The sequence below is a fragment of the Falco naumanni genome, chromosome 6 (genome assembly GCF_017639655.2).
Source record: "Falco naumanni isolate bFalNau1 chromosome 6, bFalNau1.pat, whole genome shotgun sequence".
In the NCBI taxonomy this organism is placed as follows: domain Eukaryota; kingdom Metazoa; phylum Chordata; class Aves; order Falconiformes; family Falconidae; genus Falco; species Falco naumanni.
Window position 1 is genome coordinate 22,389,948 of NC_054059.1, and position 19,535 is coordinate 22,409,482.

Sequence of the window (19,535 nt, forward strand, 5' to 3'; positions counted from 1 at the left end):
ATGATTATACGGAGGCACAGAATAATGTTTCAGTGAGCATATTCTAGTCTTCTCCTTGGACTTTATGTTAAATATTTTTTCTTTGTGCATATTTCACCAAAATAAGACAGCGAGTAACAACAGAGAGGAAACCCAAATTGCATAGTGGCATCATTGATCTGAGCAAAGATACAAAAGAAAATAATTTAAATTATCTCTGGAAGCAAATATTGATTTATTCTCATACTGCAAAATGCCATGTATAATTACTAAATGAACTGGAGATAACTAGCAGAACTGCAGAGTTACATCTCCTGTAAAGTACATATATAAAAACTGAGGTATTTTTTACTTGCCTCATAGGATGGCCATTAAATATTGATTTTATATTGTGGTAATGCCACAACATTTTAGAAAAACTTTACGTTAAAAAGTTAGATAGAGAAGCAAAGATTATTTGTTCAGTCTTTTCACACCTGAACCTATTGTTTCAAATTACTTCTATTCAATGATGGTAAAAGGCAATTAGCATCCTGATGCTGTCTGACAGCTGCTATGAAATGAGATAATGGTCCCACTCCAGTACTTAACAGGCAGTGCCTGCCAGGGATAACCTGTGGGTTAGTGTACTGCCCAGCAGTTTTACAAAGCTAGAGAAGGACTGAACAAGTGTAAAAGCCGATTCTACTTTAGGATACAGGTACCATGGGTTACATCCTAACCATTACATTCCCCTGTGTGGACTGGGAAAGCCTGGATCAGCCTGAAGGGTTCTATCAAAGGAAGAGTATTCCAATACACAGTTCTTTGTATTTGTTCTGCCAATAATCAAATTATATTCATCCACTACTTTAATTTAAAACTTTCAGTTCCTTCCCTCCAATTAAAACCAAGGAAGTTAAATAAATATTAAGTAACTGCTTAGTAATCTCTAAAAATTTTACTGAATGACCAGCGTGCATGTAAGAAATTTGGCTTTGTGAATTATTTAGGGACTTGCCAGATGTTTGTTATTAACTCTGTTTACAAATGTGCATTGCTTTACGAAAGACTACAGGTTTTTGTACATGCTTGAATTACCGTTTTTCATCTTCCACTTGTATTCCAACGGAGTGGTATTCCCGTAGGCCTCTGCTTTCAGTATCTGAATCAGTTGCTGTTTCCACCTAATTCAACACAAAAGATACATCTGCAGAGTGAGCACCGACAACTCAGCACTATTTAACCTGCACTCATTTAGAATTAATTCTGTATTTCCTCTCTTACTGCTGAGAAACACCTAGCACAGTAAAATAAATGAAATTCAGCCTGGTATGGTTTTGGTGCAGTTTTATAAAACTTTGCATGAGTACTTCTGTTCTGCTATGTAATCCCCTATTTCAAATCTAAGCAAAGGCAATTACTCAGTTCAGTGGAAGCATGAAGTAAGCTTGGTCTGGAAGAGCTGTTCTTAGAATGAGGAAACCACAGGATAGCCCTTTTTTATGCTATTATAAACCAGTCTCATTATAGTCCTTGATTTACAAAATAAAATAAAATCTCAAGTAGCCCGATAAACTTGCAAGTGATAAAAAGAAATGCTGCAATGAAATTTTATCGACAACTGCGCTGACAAATATAGAACCATTTAAATGATGTGAGGGATACAGCAGAATGCCATATCTCACCTTTTTTAATAACATGGTCCTGGAAATGTTATATCAAGCAAGTAATTTATGCACTTTTTATAGTATTCCCATCCAAAATACATTTCCCAAAATATATTCACAGTAGAGTTTTCTTCATAACTGAGACCATATTGCTTTTGCAAGTTTCTGTGGGATTTTATGTAACACTGCCCACCACCACACCACCCCCAAGTCTTTGACACAGACAAAATGAGTGCTGCAGTATGCAAATTGTACTGTATCAAGGGAGAGTCAGGAAAGAAGAAGAGTAGAACTGACTTTTCCTTTCAAATTATATTTTCACTGTTAAATCAAAAAAATGGTATCAGCAACCAGTTTTTCAATACGCATGCTGCACGTGTGAATTCAAAGAGTATATCCTATCATGAAGACAAGATGACTTTTTGCCTTGCAGCCATCACAGGCACCTCTGGAAAGAGCCCAATGGCCTTTGCAGCTGCCTCTCAGCTGCACAGTCCTAATCCTACCAGGTTTCTGGAAAGATGCAGAGAGAAGGGGGAAGGAGGGCGGGAAGTGAATGTACCTGTGGACTATACTTCTTGAAGAAGCCAGTTGCTGGTAACTTCTCTTTCCATCTTCAAGCCGTAGCTCCATGTACATTTGCATGGAAAGGAATTCCAGCCAGTAATCAGTACACATTCATATTTACCTGGGTGTGGGTCATGGAATTGTTCATAAAACCAGCTAGTGCAGGAATCCTTTAGTAAATGTTAATGGCATGCTTGAAGTGTACAGTATAGCATCAGGCACAGGTTTGCCAAAAGCTCTGGTTATCAGTGTGGCAACTGTCAGGGAAAGACATATTTCCCAGTGATTCCACTTATGCTGCATGAGGTCTAGGGGAAAGCATGTGCTGCCATCTGTTTCCACCTTGGCAGCTGCATGGAAGCTGCTATGTTCACTTGGACGGGCAGCACATTGAGAGAGCTAAGATATCAGACTTGGTAATAGTCTTCAGGATCTGGCATTGTCACTATAAAAATAAAGATCCCTCTTGACGTTGCCAGTGAAAAAAAACCTCAACCACAGAGGGAGGCAGCTTGGAGAAAAAAACCCCACAACAACCAACCAAAAAACAGGCAAGTTGATTTCCTAGTTAAGGTGGGTCTTGGCTGCAACATGGGTGAGAAGCTTAAGTTGCACTTGGAGGGTCACCCTCTCCTGAAAGAACATTGCAATGAGTAGAACAGGCACAAGGTCCAGTTTCTTAGGGCAAGAGATATCTGCCAGGAAAGACACCCTGATTTATAACATAGACGGGTACAAAAGAGTCTTGAATAGTAAGTTAGAGTCTAAGTGAGGAACTAGGCACTCGGCTAGCCCTTCCAGGGATGTGAGAAAAGCTGTGTATAAAATACCTGCAATAGAGACAGGTTTGTTCTTCATTAGAGCAGAAATGAATCAACTGGGCCAAGAACGAGATACCCATCTAGCCTGTTGTGAGGGAGCAGAGAGGCAAGGCACACTTACGGTTTTGACTACAGTAGTGAGAGCTCAGTCAAATATGCATAGACATGTTTTTAGCAGTGAAGCCAACTTATTCTCAAAGGGAGAGGAGAGAGCAGGTGGTGAATAAGAGCAGACAATGCAAAATACTTAGACTGTGGCTTTTGGGTGTGCCTGTACCAGTGCTAGCAGGAAAATGATGTCCAAGGTGGGAGAACATTTTGTGGAGGAGGTCTGTTGATGTTGAAATCCATAACAACGTCTGGAGTGGTCAGGAAGTCTAAACTGTTGCTAAGAACTACGGTATTTGGCTTCATACCCAAAGCAACGAGATTCAATCTGAGTTAAAACATAATATATATAAAAAAAAAACCCACAACAAAACTTGTTGAGTTTAAACTACAATAAATAATGCCATCAAAGAGCAAGTCTTCAACTAGGGATTTCATCTCCTCCTGGAGACAAGAAGTCTGGAAAATCTTGTTAAAGTTGCAGTGACCATGGCCTTCCAAACCATATCTGATGCATCATGGAACTCCTGCGAAAAAGCCAGAGAGGTTATCTTGATCTCAGACAGTCACTATAGAGCACTTGTAGGAGAAGAGTGACAAAGGAGACTGTAATTTCTGTTATTGAAGAACAGAAAGCACTTGGGAGTTGGTGGCTGAAAGGTGACACTAGAGGCTTAAGACCATGATCTCAGAATAAAGATTTCTTCCTATGTTCAGAAGACACAGTGGTTATTAAAGTAGGTGATTGTGATACAGGAAATCTAATCTCCTGAGCGTTTCCAGTCTATTGTCTTGGTACTGAAGGGGCAGGAGACAGGTAATTACCAGGGAATATTGGTGGATTTCATGGTGACCTTACAGACTTAGAAAAGATAGTCAGATATCTGGTAGTATTGATGTCAGGTTACGGGAACATTCAGTGTCATGCATTCCCCAAGAGGATGCATGAAGGTCTGAGCACTTTGTTTCCTAAGTCATGGAAACAAAGCGCTGGCTGTGACAGAAGGCAGAAGACAAATCTTCTGCAGCGTGTTCCAAGTAAACACAGTGGAAGGCAACTATACGAGCAGGCTCTAACTTCACAGTACCCCAGTGATGAGGGTAATACTTCTCAGGGCAGTGACACAAGGAAAAGGATTTTGCTTTCCTATCTCCTGCCTCAGAAGTTTGAGGTATAATGCACAAAACTGTCAACCTGGACATACAGAGAATAGGTAGTCAGTGTGATTTTGAGGCTGCATGTCTTTCCTTATAGAAGCAGCAGAAAATGCCAAAGTGCCATGACCAGTTAGTCAAAGGCTGGAGAAGAGACTGAGTCTTTGTGCACAGCCTCATATGGCAGTGCTGCTGACAAGGTCTAATGACAGTGTAAGGGAGAGTCACAGTATTACTGATCATGAACAGCAATCCCAAGGCATGGAAAAAGTCACTGACTGTTGGAGTTCTTGAGACTTCATACCAGGTAAGATGCTGATGGCATGATGAAGGCAGTACACCTGGATTGCTCTGGACCACAGCTCCGCAGCTAAGATTGTGTCAGACAGCCAATACAGCTTCACTAAGGGAAAATCATGCTTGAACAGATTTGGTGGCCTTCTATGATGGGATTACAGCATTGGTGGATATGGGAAGAGGGACTGATGTCACTTACTTGGACTTGTGGAAAGCATGTGATACTGTCCCACACAACATCCTTGTCTTTAAAATGGAGAGACATGGATTGGATGGGTGGACTTGGTGGATAAGGAATTGGCTAGATGGTCACACTCAAAGACTGTGGCTCAATGTCTGGGGAGACCAGTGATTAGTGATGTCCCTCCAGTGTCTGTACTGGGACATATTATTTAAAATCTTTGTTCAGGACATGGACCGTGAGATTGAGTACACCCTCAGCAAGTTTGTGAATGACACCAAGCTGAGTGGTTGATACTCTGGAGGGAAGGGATGCCATCCAGAAGGACCTTGACAGACTAGGGAGGTGGGCCTGTGCAAACCTCATGAGGTTCAACAAGGCCAAGTGCAAGGTCTTGCACGCGGGTCAGGGCAATCCCAAGCACAAGTACAGGCTGGGCAGAGAATGGATTGAGAGCAGCCCTGAGGAGAAAGACATGGGGGTGTCGATGGATGAGAAGCTCAATATGACCCTGCAATGTACACTTGCAGCCCAGAAAGATACTGGTGGATAAAAAACTGAATATGGCCCAGCAATATGCGCTTGCAGCCCAGAAAGCCAATCACATCCTGGGCTGCATCAAAAGAAGTGTGACTAGCAGGTCAAGGAAGGTGATTCTCCCCCTCTATTCATGAGACCCCACCTGTAGTACTGTGTTCAGCTCTGGGGACCCCAACGTAAGAATGACATGGATCTGCTTTAGCAGGTCCAGAGTAGGGCCATGAAGATGATCAGAGGGCTGGAGCACCTCCGCTGTGAAGACAGGCTGAGAGAGTTGGGGCTGTTCGGCCTGGAGAAGAGAAGGCTCCAGGGAGACCTTATAGCAACCTGCCAGTGCCTAAAGGGGGCCTACAAGAAAGCTGGAGGGGGACTCTTATCAGGGAATGTAGTGATAGGAGGAGGGGCAATGGTTTTAAACTGAAAGAGGGTAGATTTATGCTAGATATTGGGAAGAAATTTTTTGCTGTGAAGGTGACAATACACTGGCACAGGTTGCCCAGAGAAGCTGTGGCTGCCCCATCCCTGGCAGTGTTCAAGGCCAGGCTGGATGGGGCTTTGAGCAGCCTGGTCTAGAGGAAGGTGTCCCTGCCCATGGCAGGGGGGTTGGAACTTGGTGATTTTTAAGGTCCCTTCCAACCTAAACTATTCTATGATCCTGTTCTATTCTATGATTCTATTGGACTGGGTCCAAAGGAAAGGACCAACATCATTACTTCCACTTTGTGGGGTTGCTGATCAAGATCCTTGAACTTGTTTGGATGAACTGCAACTCCAACTGATGGCGTCAGGGAGGCAGGCACTGGCTCCACAGCATTACAAGCCTGAAGATTTGACAAGGGAAAGAAGTTTGTGGGTGGCCAGGCTGAAGAAGCTGAGCAGATGGGAATTCAGGATTCATCAGCGTCTCCTCCTCACTCACACAGCTTAGCATGGAGGGACAGGACATTCTGTCTCAGACCACACCTGAGCCGAAGCCAGAAAAAAGAAGCCAAGCTGACATCTGCCCACATGTCAGTCTTTGCCTTCAGTTCCTTCTAAAACATTGCACTTCCTTCACAGAGTGATATCCTTAGGATGACCATTTCTATATCTTATGCTCCTTGGGACCTACTGAACAAGTCCCGTGGCATAAGGTGGAGGCCAGATTGCTGGACATGGACATAGGCTAAGGAAGGTTGATGGTATCATCCTTGAGGGGCTAACATACTGCTACTAATGGTGTGGAGGTAAGCGATGATCAATGGACAGAGAAGAGACTTTTGCCTTCCACACAGGTATCTCAGCAGCTCAGACACAGTGCTGTTGGAAACATGATGGTCTAAAGATATAAAAAAGGAAAGGTCCATATGGAGATCATCAGTTTGGCTAATTAATATTGTTGGAACAAATCAGGAAGACTGGGTAACACACCCTTTTCTTCTGTATTGCACATCGAGAGCATATCTGCTTTTACCTACTACATTGTTTGGTTTAGTAACAGATAGCAATGTCTTCTTTTGAACTCTGCTTCTGATATGTGGAGGCAGATTTTCCTTTTGTATTTTGGATGGACTGCTATCTTTCCATTGATGCAACACAACAAGAAAAAGTAATTTTCATCTATCTGTTTCCAGTGCTTTCTTATTGGTATTTCACCTAGAGGTATATCCTGAATAATTTTCCCAATATGCAATTGACACCTAGAATTTACAGGCATAAACGAAGGAATCTGCCCTAAAATTTTATTCAAACCAAAATTATCAGGAAAATGATGGCTCAGGTATCAAAACAAAAATGACATTAGTTACCTCTAAATATAAACTCTTGCCAAATTATCCTTCCCTCCAGCTTGCCAAGGATGACACTCACTTAATGACCTGATGATTGCCTTCATATTTTAATGCTTGCATTTCCTCACTGTGCCTTGTAATAGCAGGAGAATGCCAAGTGTGTGTGTGCACGCACGTACGCACAATCTAGGATTGCAAATATTGTAACAACCAACAAAAAAAATAGATCTGGAAAATGGAGGCAAATGCCAACACACATAAAAGTGGGAAATAAGAAATAATTTGCATTTACAAAGAGAAAAATTATCAAATAAATTGCATTTCTGAATGAAAGATATTATAAAGACTCCTGCTAGAAGACAACAAGGAAACTCTTTAGATTTAATCAGATTGGCCAAGCTAGATTCAAATGAGCAGAGGAGAAAAAATAGTGTTTGGTTTGATTGTGTGGCTTCTGAAACTCAAATAAGTCTTAATAAATCTGCTGTTATTCTCCAAGATTCATTATTGTTTTAATACTTGCATGGGTTCTAAAAGCCTTAGTATTTGTAAATTGGCCCACAATCTCAGTAAAGCAAAACAATGTGACAAATTATATGTCTATCTGGTTATAAGGGAATCTCACACAGAAGAAGAAACAAAATAATAGCCAGGCACTGACAAAAAGTAGAAGTAAGGAGTAGATCTAACACAGCAGGTCATCTTCCTCTCTCCTTGCAAACAAAGAACTAAAACTTCCTTAAAAATTTGGCACTTTATGCCATGAAAAATATTGTTTCATGGGTTTATAATATGCCCATAAGGCTTGTAATATTAATAGGAAATTTAATGGAACATTTTGAGATTATTTCTATCTTACTTCTTTTACCATTCACAAAGGCATAACACTCCCCTTTTTTGCTGCCAATACAAGGAGCCAACAATACTATGAATCCTCTGTGATCAGTTACTGCTGACCCATCCAGTTCAAAATTTGAAAACTAAGTATCAGGTACTGGCACTGACTTGGTAATCAACGATCCACAAGTAAACTATATGAACACAAAATTATTAGAATGAATGCAAATCACTATTGCAAAGAAGTTGCTTGTTATAATCAATCTTAGTTTGTTTATAGGCACTTGTTCTAGAAAAGGATGCGTGAACCAAGTCAATTATTCCTTCAAAGTATTTACTAAGCTTTTTTAGCTGATAATTTTAATTACTTAAAAGCAACCTTTATTTCTGTATTGAAGTATTATTCTGCTTTATCCATGAGCACTGCAACATAACGTTGTAGTGTCCTAAAAATTCCATTCTCAACTTCTATACATACTGTCTCTAAGGAAGGCTTGAAGTTAAGATACTAAACACATAAGAAAAAAGATTTTAACCTGGTGCCTTTTGCTTCTCTGTCATAAGCATCAGTAACAGAAGTCCTGGAGGCCACATTATCTCCCCCCATGCAACTTCACTGCCCTCAATGGGTTTTCATTGCTGCAACCGATTTGTTCTATAATTAGAATTTAATAACAATCTCTCTGATGATGCACAGGAAGGGACATAACTCACCTTTCCTCTCTTGCATAGGCTTCTTAGTGATAACAAGAGGAAAAAGAGAAGAAAACACTACCTTTGACAGTAGATCAAGTACATGTAATTGTGAATGCAGACAAACGTTCTTAGGTACAGGGAGATCTAATCTGTATGCAGTGACTTCAAAGTAGGAAAAATACTTGAAATAAGCTATAGTACTAACTGCTACTGCTTTGCTTTACTGATGGAATACTTTTATCAGCCAAAAAACATATACTTTTTCAAAACAATTTTTAGAAACCCACCAAAAGACTCCTACACTTTTATACTTGAGTGATTTTTTGTGCCTCACCAAAGGGCTCCGTTTTGCTACTCCACTACTTCCCAGCAGAACATGTGGACTACTGCAATACATTGCTTGGCACAGTAAGTTCTAATTACAACAAAAATATCCTACAATGGGTTGAAAACTTCTGCTGCTTTTAAGACAGCACTTTTTGCTAAAAATTCATGGCAGAGTTTAGAAATGGGATTTGTGTCAAAATAATATGAGATAGTAACAACAAAATAATGCACACAGCAGTGGTTGTCATAATTTTTTGGTGCATTTACTGCTAAGTAGCAAATTGCTCTGAACCAGCATTCTCTAAGGCAGCAATCTGTGTCTTCCCTGCTTTCATTATGTCTGATGGCAGTTAAGAAAACGAGCAACAGTAATTTGTGAAGAGTAAAAAATTAGATGGCTTTAAAATAACCATAGCTTTGTTTTAACTACAATTGCAACTGCTAAGCTTTTTGACAAGCGAGGAGGGCAAAATGCTACCACTGGCTGGGAACTCTGCTATCCAGATAAGCCTGTCAATTCTGGCTTTACCTATCTACCTACCTACCTACCTACCTACCTACCTACCTATGTGTGTGTATATCTATATGTACAGGTCAGTGTTAACTCTAAAGACCGGGTTATAGCCTCTGTACCATAAAGGTGTTATCAAAACTTTCACTGACTTCTGCAGGCCAAGGACTTCATGCACTTCTCTCACAAAAGTGCAGCTGGACAGTGATTTTAGAAGAATGAACAAGGCATACCTCTAAAACTTTGGATCATTTATGATGCAAAGACCAGTGTAATCAATGCCAGTATTTCTTGCCATTGCTATGCGTACACTGAAGTAGAGCACTGACAAGGATGGTACAACCTAGACAGTACAAAGAAAATGTAGATGCTCATCCAACTAAGTATGCCATGTGGCATACTTTAATGCTTTGCCTTAAAGGGAAATTCCAGTTTGAGACTGCAGTTTCCTGAACAATGTTTTTACTCTACAATGTTAATAATTTCTTTAAATATATACATAAATATTACACAGAAGATCCCCTTTTGGCACAAAAAATTGAGGCAAGTGATTGCACTAGACCTCCTGAATACAGCTTTTGATTTATAAGAATGACTTGTTTAATGAAGATTCTGGAGATTAAAAAAAACCTAGATAGGTTTGAAGTGTGATCTCCAGACGATAAATGAAGATGACAGAGTCCATTCTCTACGCTACAATTAGTGCTTGTCTCCAAAAATATCGTCATGAATCAGCCTCCACATGCTGATTAGAAAATTTGTTTCCGTCTCATCTACTTCTGGGATTTCTGTTCAATTTGAGAAGCCTCGATGTCTTTTAAATAGAGAGCAAACAAAGGGCTGCATGTTTTGAAATACTTGAAATAAATAAGGAGCAATTTCTTGACATATTTCCTCGTATACTTTACAATCCAAATGCTATTAATATGAAATGGTTTATAACAAGAGCAATTACTGAATGTTAATCATTAGCATATATACAAGGGTGTGCAAAGTTAAGCAAGGAAAATACTTGAATATATACTAACCTTGTTCTTGACTTAGTGGTTATTTTACTCTAGACAATCTCTACCCTCCATTTTAATTCTAATACTTTGATTAGTCTTCTGCTGGCATGATAGAAGACAGATATGAAGACTATAGCTACTACTATTACTAGAGTTTTATCCTTTTCCCTATATAAATTCTTAAGAATACTGACTAAATTTTCAATCCCAGAATAAGTATTTTGCATTTCATTTGAATTTAGGAATAAACATTTTTTCCAGTGCCTACTGACACATCTGACAATATTCCTCTTGATTTAAATATGGCAGTTAAAAAAAAACAACAAAAAACCAAACAACAACAAACCAGCTATTTTCTGGAAAAGATTTGTTTCTGAAGATTTTTTTGTTCAAAATTCCCATCTGGGATAGGGGTAACATACCATGAGATAGGTTACCATATCTCTGCTGTTCTCTGTCCCTGCAGATCGAGTAATACCGATCTTTATAGAAATGCCAATGCTTCCCCTAGGAGCTTGGGTTCCCTATGCATATGAATACCAATCCTATGGCACATGCCTAGTTTGGCAGAACCTTTTACAAGGACTTCTGTTCATTACATGTACACTACATAAATCATATATACCAAAGACGTGGCAGCCCTAGGCTGAATCCATAGTAGTTCCACATGCAGAGGAGTCACTGGTCATACTTATCTTTGTGCCTCTGTGCTCCTGTATGAAGCTCCATTGGCGAGCATTCTCACACCAATGTGTTAAAGGAACGAAACATTAAAAAATGCACAAATTAACCATCCTAATAGCAAATTAATTAATGCAAATAAATGCAAATTCAATGCATCACCCTGGCATGGCATGCTAATGAGAAAACAAGTCATTTAGTCAATCAAGGAAATACGCAAATAAAAACCATCCTTTTCTAAGGTGCTTTGATGCAGAAGTCTGAAAGAAATTAGATACTTAAACTGTATTTTGGAGGCATGAATAACTATTTACATAGTTTGCAGTAAGGATATTCTACCATGTGTTTTTATTCCTTGCAAACCTGGCAATAGAAATACAACCAAAACAAAAGCATTTTCTGCTTCAAAATGCTGCAGAAAGATATTTTTCACACTAATGTGGTTTGAAACTTACTGCTGAAAAAACCGCAAACAACTAAAATGTGCTCTCTGGATACTGTGTTGAAGGTAATGTTGTGATTTTAACCTTATCCAATGCCAAATGGCGCAACCAAAGAGTCCGTACTTCTCAAAAGGTAACAAACAGCTTATCCTTCTAAGACCTGCTGTTGCAAACAGTATTTGCCTTTTCCAGTGTGTGCACCTGAGGACCAGTATTATGGGCCAAGCATCAGATGAGAAGTTGCTACAGAAGCGCTGCTGCCTTCACGGAAATCATTGCACAGATGTTTTTGTGGATTATAAGCACGTATTATTAAACACACCACATACCAAGAAGGGTCAGAGCCTAGTGAAAAGTACTGGTCATCACCTGCAGTAAGAAACAGGATCAAGTGATGTAATCAAAGTTTCAGAATTAATTGTTGAGATACCAGCACTGACTGAAGCAAGACACCAACATTGTTAAATACCACTGTGCACAGCTGCTGTAGAGAAGAGATAACAACACCAGACACTATTCCTTTCTGAATAGTAAGTTTCAGGTCAGGGGCTAAATGTACTAAAAAATTACTTGCTGCTCCTTTCAGATTTTCACTGTTATCTGCTAAGCCCCTTCTCTGAACAATTTAGGATTCACTAATTGCTTTGTAAAATATTTGAAAAGTAGCCATCTGAATATTTGACCATTGCTGTTAAATTACACTCTACTCCTTTGCAGCTAAAGAAGCAGAAGCAAATACTTTTACGTTGAGAAATGGACAAGCAGCTTGCTGGCAAAGCCTGTGCCTTCTTATTACTCTAATATGTTGTGGAAAAACAAAATTATACCACACTAAGATGTTAAACTGAAGTTCAATCAGTAGCTGTGACATGCTTAACCCAAACACCTTTCTCTGACTATATTGTGAAATTAATGGAAATGGAATTACTGCTTTTTTAAGAAAATAATGTACTTCCTAGTAGAGGAACAGTCACTCACTGGGCTTTGTTACATGGACTATTACTTTCTCAAGATCTATGTTGCTGTCTCCACAATATCTGTAACTATGCCAGAATGCATGGCATTTCCTCTATAGCTGATCTGGCAAAAGTAAACCCAGTGATGTAAAAGGGAATATTCACATACTTGAAATTAAATATTTTGTAGAAAGAACCCTAAATTTTCCTCTATTCCCGTGTCTCAAAGGATTTTTCATTCTTTGCAAGTTCAACTTTCTGATATTTATTACTACTTGGTATTTCTTAGAGATTTAAACAAATGGCCATTGCTATCTTGCTAGTGCTTTCCATTTGGTAGAAGGATTAGCAATGAAAATTTTCATGTGGAATTACCTTATTTCATTTCCCTGAAACAGCACAACATGACTGAGCATAGTCTGACACACATTTTGTCAGGTGAAATAAATACTGCAGTTTTTTTATGGACAAATGGAGGAATGCTCAAAGTCCGTGTTTATTAATGTTATTTCATTACTCGCCATCTGTAACTATGTTGTATCTACATCAGCACATTTCTTTCTCTTCCTTGGTACCTTCTTCCCAGCACAACTAGAAGAAAGCCCAGGGAGCTCTTTTTAGGTAGAATAACTTGAAGATCCAGCAGCATTACACTTTTCCAAGGTCAAAAGAGAAAGATAATGGAAAAAATAGTCAAGCATTTTAAAGCTGGTGTAATTCTATAAAAAGCACTGTGAATTCATGGAGGGAAGGAGATGAACATGCTGTTCACCTGTAGCTCTGCAGTATAATTTTCATATCAAGTGTTAATGACAGGTAACCTCCCTAGAGATTTATTCATTCATTTTCTTCCAGGTACAGCATATTAGCCAAAGACTTTTCTGCACAGCCACTTTGCCATGATGTGAATTACAATTAACGCTAAGCAGCCAGGGGTTGTTTGTTAGATTATTAGAGCCAGTGAAGCTGAATGACTCATTCTACGCTATTTACAGAAAGAAGGCAAGCAATTCATCACAGGCAGGTGTTAATGATAGGCTACCTGGATCCCTATAGAGGAACGTCGACTCTTAAGAAACTCCTCTGCTTTTGTCACTAAGATGGCCTTGTCACTGGTTCGTATGGAGGTGCTCTGGCTGTCAGACGTGTGGCGCTGTGCAGCTGCAGTTTCCAGGGCGAGGTTCATGGCCTTGTTGCTGTCCAAACTGTCGGTGGAGTTGTACATCCCCCGCGCGTCCTGTGGCCATGGGGAGATCCTCTGAGTCCGGCTGTCGTGATATGCATCCTGGGTGGATTCTGTGCTGCTCTGTGCCGTGACTGAGATCAGTGGCTTGGAAGTGGTACGAGGGGGTACCGGTGGTGGTGTTTTTTTGTAACTTGTGTAAGTTACAGCTATGGAAAGTATTAAAAAAAGAAAAGAAAAAAGAAAAAGAGAAGTCAAGATTAATCTGATGGAACCTTCACAATAGGAATCACCTTAACTTTAAGATTATGCTATTTAAAAATGAAGATGGTGCAACATAGCACTCTGTGAACCTCGCTATTAGTTGAAAGTGTCTCTCAGAGTCAGGTGGGTATCCACAGCAACATTTCTTTTCAACCAGGAAGCAAGGAGTAGAAATGGGAGTCCCAGATTAAGGTGAAGAAGACAGACAGTTAGTAGGATTTGTGTGTTAAGGTTTGTGTTGGGTAGGTGCACACGGGGGCTTCTGAGGTTGCTTCCACATACATAGGGTAAAGCTGATAAGAGAAATAAAGAAAGATTTTCCCCCCCTCTTGTTATCACTTGAACTGTGGGCTCTGTATTGATACAGTGTATAAAGAAAATAGCATCAATATACTGGAAAAAATATTATTCAGAAGCTCCTAATTTACAGTATGCCACACTTTAATCTTGAAAAATACTTCCAGGTATACTGGCTGGCATTAGGCAAGATTGGCTACTTACACAAGAAGCATCTTTTGAAAATATCCACAATATAGTTAATAAAGCGAAATTCCAGGCATGCAAAAGATGTTAAAATATATGCAAAGCTACTAGATATTTGGACAAGCAAAAACTACAAGTAATACCAAAAGCAGTGACTTTTTATCTATTATCCTGCAGTGAGCCTTAAATCCTTAGAACATGCATTGAAGGGGGATATACTTAAATGTGGAGAATATGGAAATATAGATCTAAAAATGGGTCTGAAACACTGTGAGAACTGGATACACATGAGCAGAGCTAAGACTTTTAGTCTGATGAGCAGAGCAGGTTTGAGGCTGGTTTAACATAGATTCTGTCTTGCAGCAAAAGGCTCAATAAACATCCAAGAAAGCTCTACAGATGCAGAATTGTGCCAGTACTGCTTCCTTACAAAATTTTAGAGCTTTCATAGAGCTAGATATTTATTCATTAATATCATACAGCTGAATTTTCTAATTGTCTAAGCACACTATACTTTTTTAGTACTAATAAGAGCATTTCTGTTACGGAAGTGTTTTTTCCCCAAAGCATGTATAATCATAATTCATAAAATAAGCAACTGATAAAAAAACCACACTGTGATATAGCTTTCCATATTCCTGTACAGGAAAATCAAGTCCAATTAATTTCTTCCATAATTGCAGGAAGATAAAGAAAATTATGATGTTTTCTCATATTAATAATGCTGCAATAGTGTAATGTATACTTGCAGAGGCCAGGATAATAAATGACTTAAGGAAAAAGTTTGCTTTTTTCTGGTGTTCTTAAATGCATTGGACATTGCAACAATGATTCAGGTAACCTCGGAATTCGGGACACTTGCATCCAAAAAGGATTCTACGATAGTTCTTCTTCCTATTATACAAATATCAGCTGATGAGCAATGAAGTCAGAAGCCTCTGCAGCTGTGCTTTTTGATATGAGGCTATGGTGCAGCTTTCTGGAGAGACGAGGCCAGTTTAGGAATTTGCTAATACCTGGGACTGCTGAAACTGTATGGCCAGGCTAGCCTATGGGAAAAGTGAGCCTAGAGAAAACCACGCTTAAGTTTTGATTTTTTATGGTCATACAGAAAAGACAGCAAGGCAGAGCTAGGAAGTGAAAACCTTCATCTGAAGCACATTTTGAATTACTACTGATGCCACTCAATTCTGTTAGAGATTTAAAAAGTCTTGCTCTGAGCTAAATTGCTCTAACAGTGAAACACGTGAAAACACACTCTTCAGATTCTGAGACCATGTGCTTCTCTTGAAGTGCTGCTTTGTTGTCCTATCACCAATCTTATCTCCTGTCAGTTTTGTAACCAGCAGCTAAGAAGAAAGAAAACCCCAGTATTTTTCAGATGCTTTAGGGAATACAGAAAGTTCATGAAAGGAGGGAGAGGCTGTAGAGCTTGGAAATTAAAGATGGTGTTTTATGAGCTCAAGCAGTGGCTCTAAGGAATGTCTCCACTAAGAAAGTTGCCATGATACTGCTTCCTCACTTTCCCCCTGCAAATGTAGATGCCAGCGATCAAAGTGCTGGGAAGCATCAGAAATAGAGACAATGGCGTGTGATAGGGTGAGTGAACTCCAGAACAGGAAGCTATTTTTACCTGTAACATAAGACAGGTTATCACTGTTATAACTAATTTACTGGGTTTTATCGTCTGTCTTCATGCACAAGAATAGCAGTGAATAATGAAACATATGGTATATGTGATAATGAAACATCACAAGCAAGTATATCCCTACTACTCGAGCAGCAGATCACTTCTCTCTCTAATGAATATAAATGTTAAACTTCTTTTGAAACACTTCATAGCTAATTTAATCTTCATTTACATTTCTAAAAAAGAAAAAATTATCCTTGTGGCAAAACCAAAACAGTCACTTCCCTTTTTTTTGCCTTTTTCCCCCCTAGGACTGAATATTTTATTCTGGAAATTTCTGATTGTTTCAGTAGAGTGACATGTCTTAAAGCTACCAAGTATTACAGCTACTGCAGTATTCTGGCAAGCATTTAATCGTGAGCACTAAACAGGAATTAAAAAACCTGTGGATTTTCAACAAGGAGAAGAAACGAGGAGAAAAACTGAAAGTCTGTGAAAAACTGGCTGCATATTTGCAGTGAAATATGGCAGGAATAAATGTGATTAATTTCTAAGCTACAGTCACAGAGATCAAATATTTAGCAGGGAATAAAAAAAATCCATCTCTACACAGTTAATGAGTTCATATCTGGAACAACAGTTTCAGAGCCACAGAAATCTGGCACTAATTGGAGACTGTAACAAAATCAGGTAAGAGGATGGAGGCGTGAATTTGCAAGGCAAATCTTGCCACCAAATTCTATTTGCTTTAATCACTCAAGCGGTTCTAGTGAAGTAAATGGGATAACTTAGATGAATAATGTGATCAGGACTTGTCTTAGATAAACTTGGTATGTGTTGCAGATTTAAAAGATGACTACATAATAGACTAGGGGCTACATAATAGATAAGAAGAATATCTACATATTAGATAGGGAGAAAAGTAACCCTGTAATCCACAGTTTACTGTTCATGCTTGGTCTTAGGTCTCTAATAAGTAAGTATTGGCTTAAGGTCTGAAAGCATGAAGTTTTATGTCAGTTCCAATTTTTTTTTTTTCCATTATGTCTGTGAATGTTCCTATTATCAACAGTAATGTCTTTTTCTATCATGTCCAGTTCTTGGCCCTAGCAGTTGTACATACCATGCATTATATATGGGAAGAAACATTTCATTTTTCTAACAGAAAATGGAGTTTTCATTTGTCATCCCCTTCCTATGCTGATGGACAGGAGCTCCTGTCAGCTTTACATCATTTGGCACCCTGCAACTTTTATTTGCCTTAGTGGTTATTAGTTCAAAGTGAGCACATAAAACCCCCTCAGCGCTGTTTCATGTCTTCCCCATTTCTTGGGCCACCCTTCTACAAAATCCAGAGCTGTGGTGGGTTTTGCTGTCCCTGCAGGGGAGGCTGGTGCTGGGCCGTGCAGCCCTGGGGTGCTAAGAGCTGGAGAACAACAGTGCCTGAGTAACTTCATCCAGGGAACTGGTGTTGAAAGCTGAACTAGGAAAAAGAAATCTGGGGTGGAGGATCCTTGTCTTCAGCCACAGCAGTACAAGCTGGGTGTCAGAGCCAGCAAAACATCTGGGGATGAAACACAGCGTGAGGACAGGGGTGTGCAAAAGCAGAGCACCAGGAGGGCAGAGCTGTCACAGTGTGACTTCAGCCTGATTTGAAGTGTGGCCTTCAGCAGGAGCAGACATGCTTCATGTTTTGACATATATCAATCCTGGATTGATAACAATTCTGTTGTTTCTGTGGCTCACAGAAGATGACCAAAGATTTCTGATTTCTTTCATTTCCTTAGTAGTTTTAGTGTGCATACGCTGGGCACTCCTGATACTTCTCTCACCAGTCCTGCTGCTGAGGAATGAGGCTCAAGCAAAGTAAAAGCAACAGCCTTCTGCCACACTGTTAATTAATTTGTAAAATCTAAAGCTGCTCTGAAATGCAAAGAAAAAGAAAGTAGATGGCACAAGAGGTAAATTTATCCTTATAATGTTTAAGCTAAACACAGAAGGAATTATGAAAAAGAAACAAATTTTCCTTCCAGTTCTATTCAAAGGCTATCTTAATATAGAAAGCTGAATTTATTTTTTGCCTTTTTTAATAAAGTGGGGAAAATATTTTTTTGAGCTTATACAATAGTCTGTCTCCATCTGTTAGCTTATGATCATCAACCAAAAACGATAAAAATAGTAAAAAACCTCTTCTAATTCTAAACTATACGAGTTCTAAACCATTTTAATCAAAGTATTAACTGTTCAGGTACTTGCCCCACTTCAACATAAATGTGCAATTGGCTCGACTGGATTTCCCTTTGAGGAGGAGGAGAAATGGAGAGAAACCAAAATGGTTCTGTGCTCTTCATAATGGGTTAGATTAAATGATGATGAAAACCAGGTACAAATTGTTCAGGAGAAAGGAGCAGGTAGCAATGCAGCATAACATGCATTAATTTGTCACTCAGGCAGTAAAAAGTGTAACACATCAATTTGTTTTTGTAAGGATCACTGCCTTTATGTAAAGACTGCAGTGCCTGTTTACGCCAGGTCCAGTTATTTTTTCCTAACACAACTTATATTTGATAACTGCCAGATGACTGTCACATATGCAAGTTTGCCTGTCAGTGCTGAATTTAGCACAGAGATGGCTACAAGTGACCTGTTCTGTAAAATGCATTAATTTGTCTTATGTGCTTTGTGATCCCAGTCGGGAAGCGCCAGTCAGAACCAGGCATTATGGCAATACTGCAGAGTAACCAGGAAAACAGTCCCAGCACTGGAGAACTGGCAATTCGGTGGTTTGGATATATACAATAAAAATCCAAGGAAAGTGTTCTTGTAATTCATAAGTAACAGATTTTTTTTTTACTTTAATTAATATACCTGGAAGTAGAATAGCCCTCTTAATCTATACTGCATTTAACTAAACTTGCTTAAGGTTACTGTTGCTACAGCCATAGAAATCAGTTACCCTGCCCATATTTCAGTGCCAACACAGTTCATACAAGAAATAAAATGACTAAAATAATTCAATTTAGATTATGACTTCAGGTTATCCATAGAGATTCACAGAGAAAAGGCAGAAAGAGAAATGTGATGTATTTGATGAAATATCAGTGGCCGTAGGTGACATTCTGAACACCTTTCAAAAGGCAGCCTTTTCATAACTCACTGCTGTCAGTCCATTTGCAAGATAGAGTCATCTGAGGGGTTCTTACAAATCAATGTAACCACTAAGCACTTAGTCAAAATAGCATTATTTAGGTTGAGATCACAAAGTTAACCGGATGATGAATTTACATAAGAGCACCATCAATTAAAGAAAACAGTTGTCCCTTATGACACACGGCAGAAGTAAACTGGATTTTCTGTTTTGTAAGGAGGTTTATTCAGAAGGAGGATAATTACTCTGCTGGGAGTGTGGAGCTGCCCTGGAGGCAGAGCTCCCAGGGGTATGTTGCTGCAG

At 39.2% G+C, this 19,535-nt stretch overlaps 1 protein-coding gene across 1 annotated transcript in view; it reads right to left on the reverse strand.

The window, feature by feature from the left end:
* The window catches only part of DLGAP2 (DLG associated protein 2), a 109,609-nt gene that overhangs the window by 23,966 nt on the left and 66,108 nt on the right, over positions 1-19,535 (reverse strand). Inside the window, exons 6-7 of the mRNA XM_040599140.1 lie at positions 13,567-13,916; positions 1,060-1,145 (exon numbers count right to left, since the gene is read on the reverse strand). Of these exons, the coding sequence (XP_040455074.1) occupies positions 1,060-1,145; positions 13,567-13,916 (436 nt within the window). The remainder of the gene's footprint in view (positions 1-1,059; positions 1,146-13,566; positions 13,917-19,535) is intronic.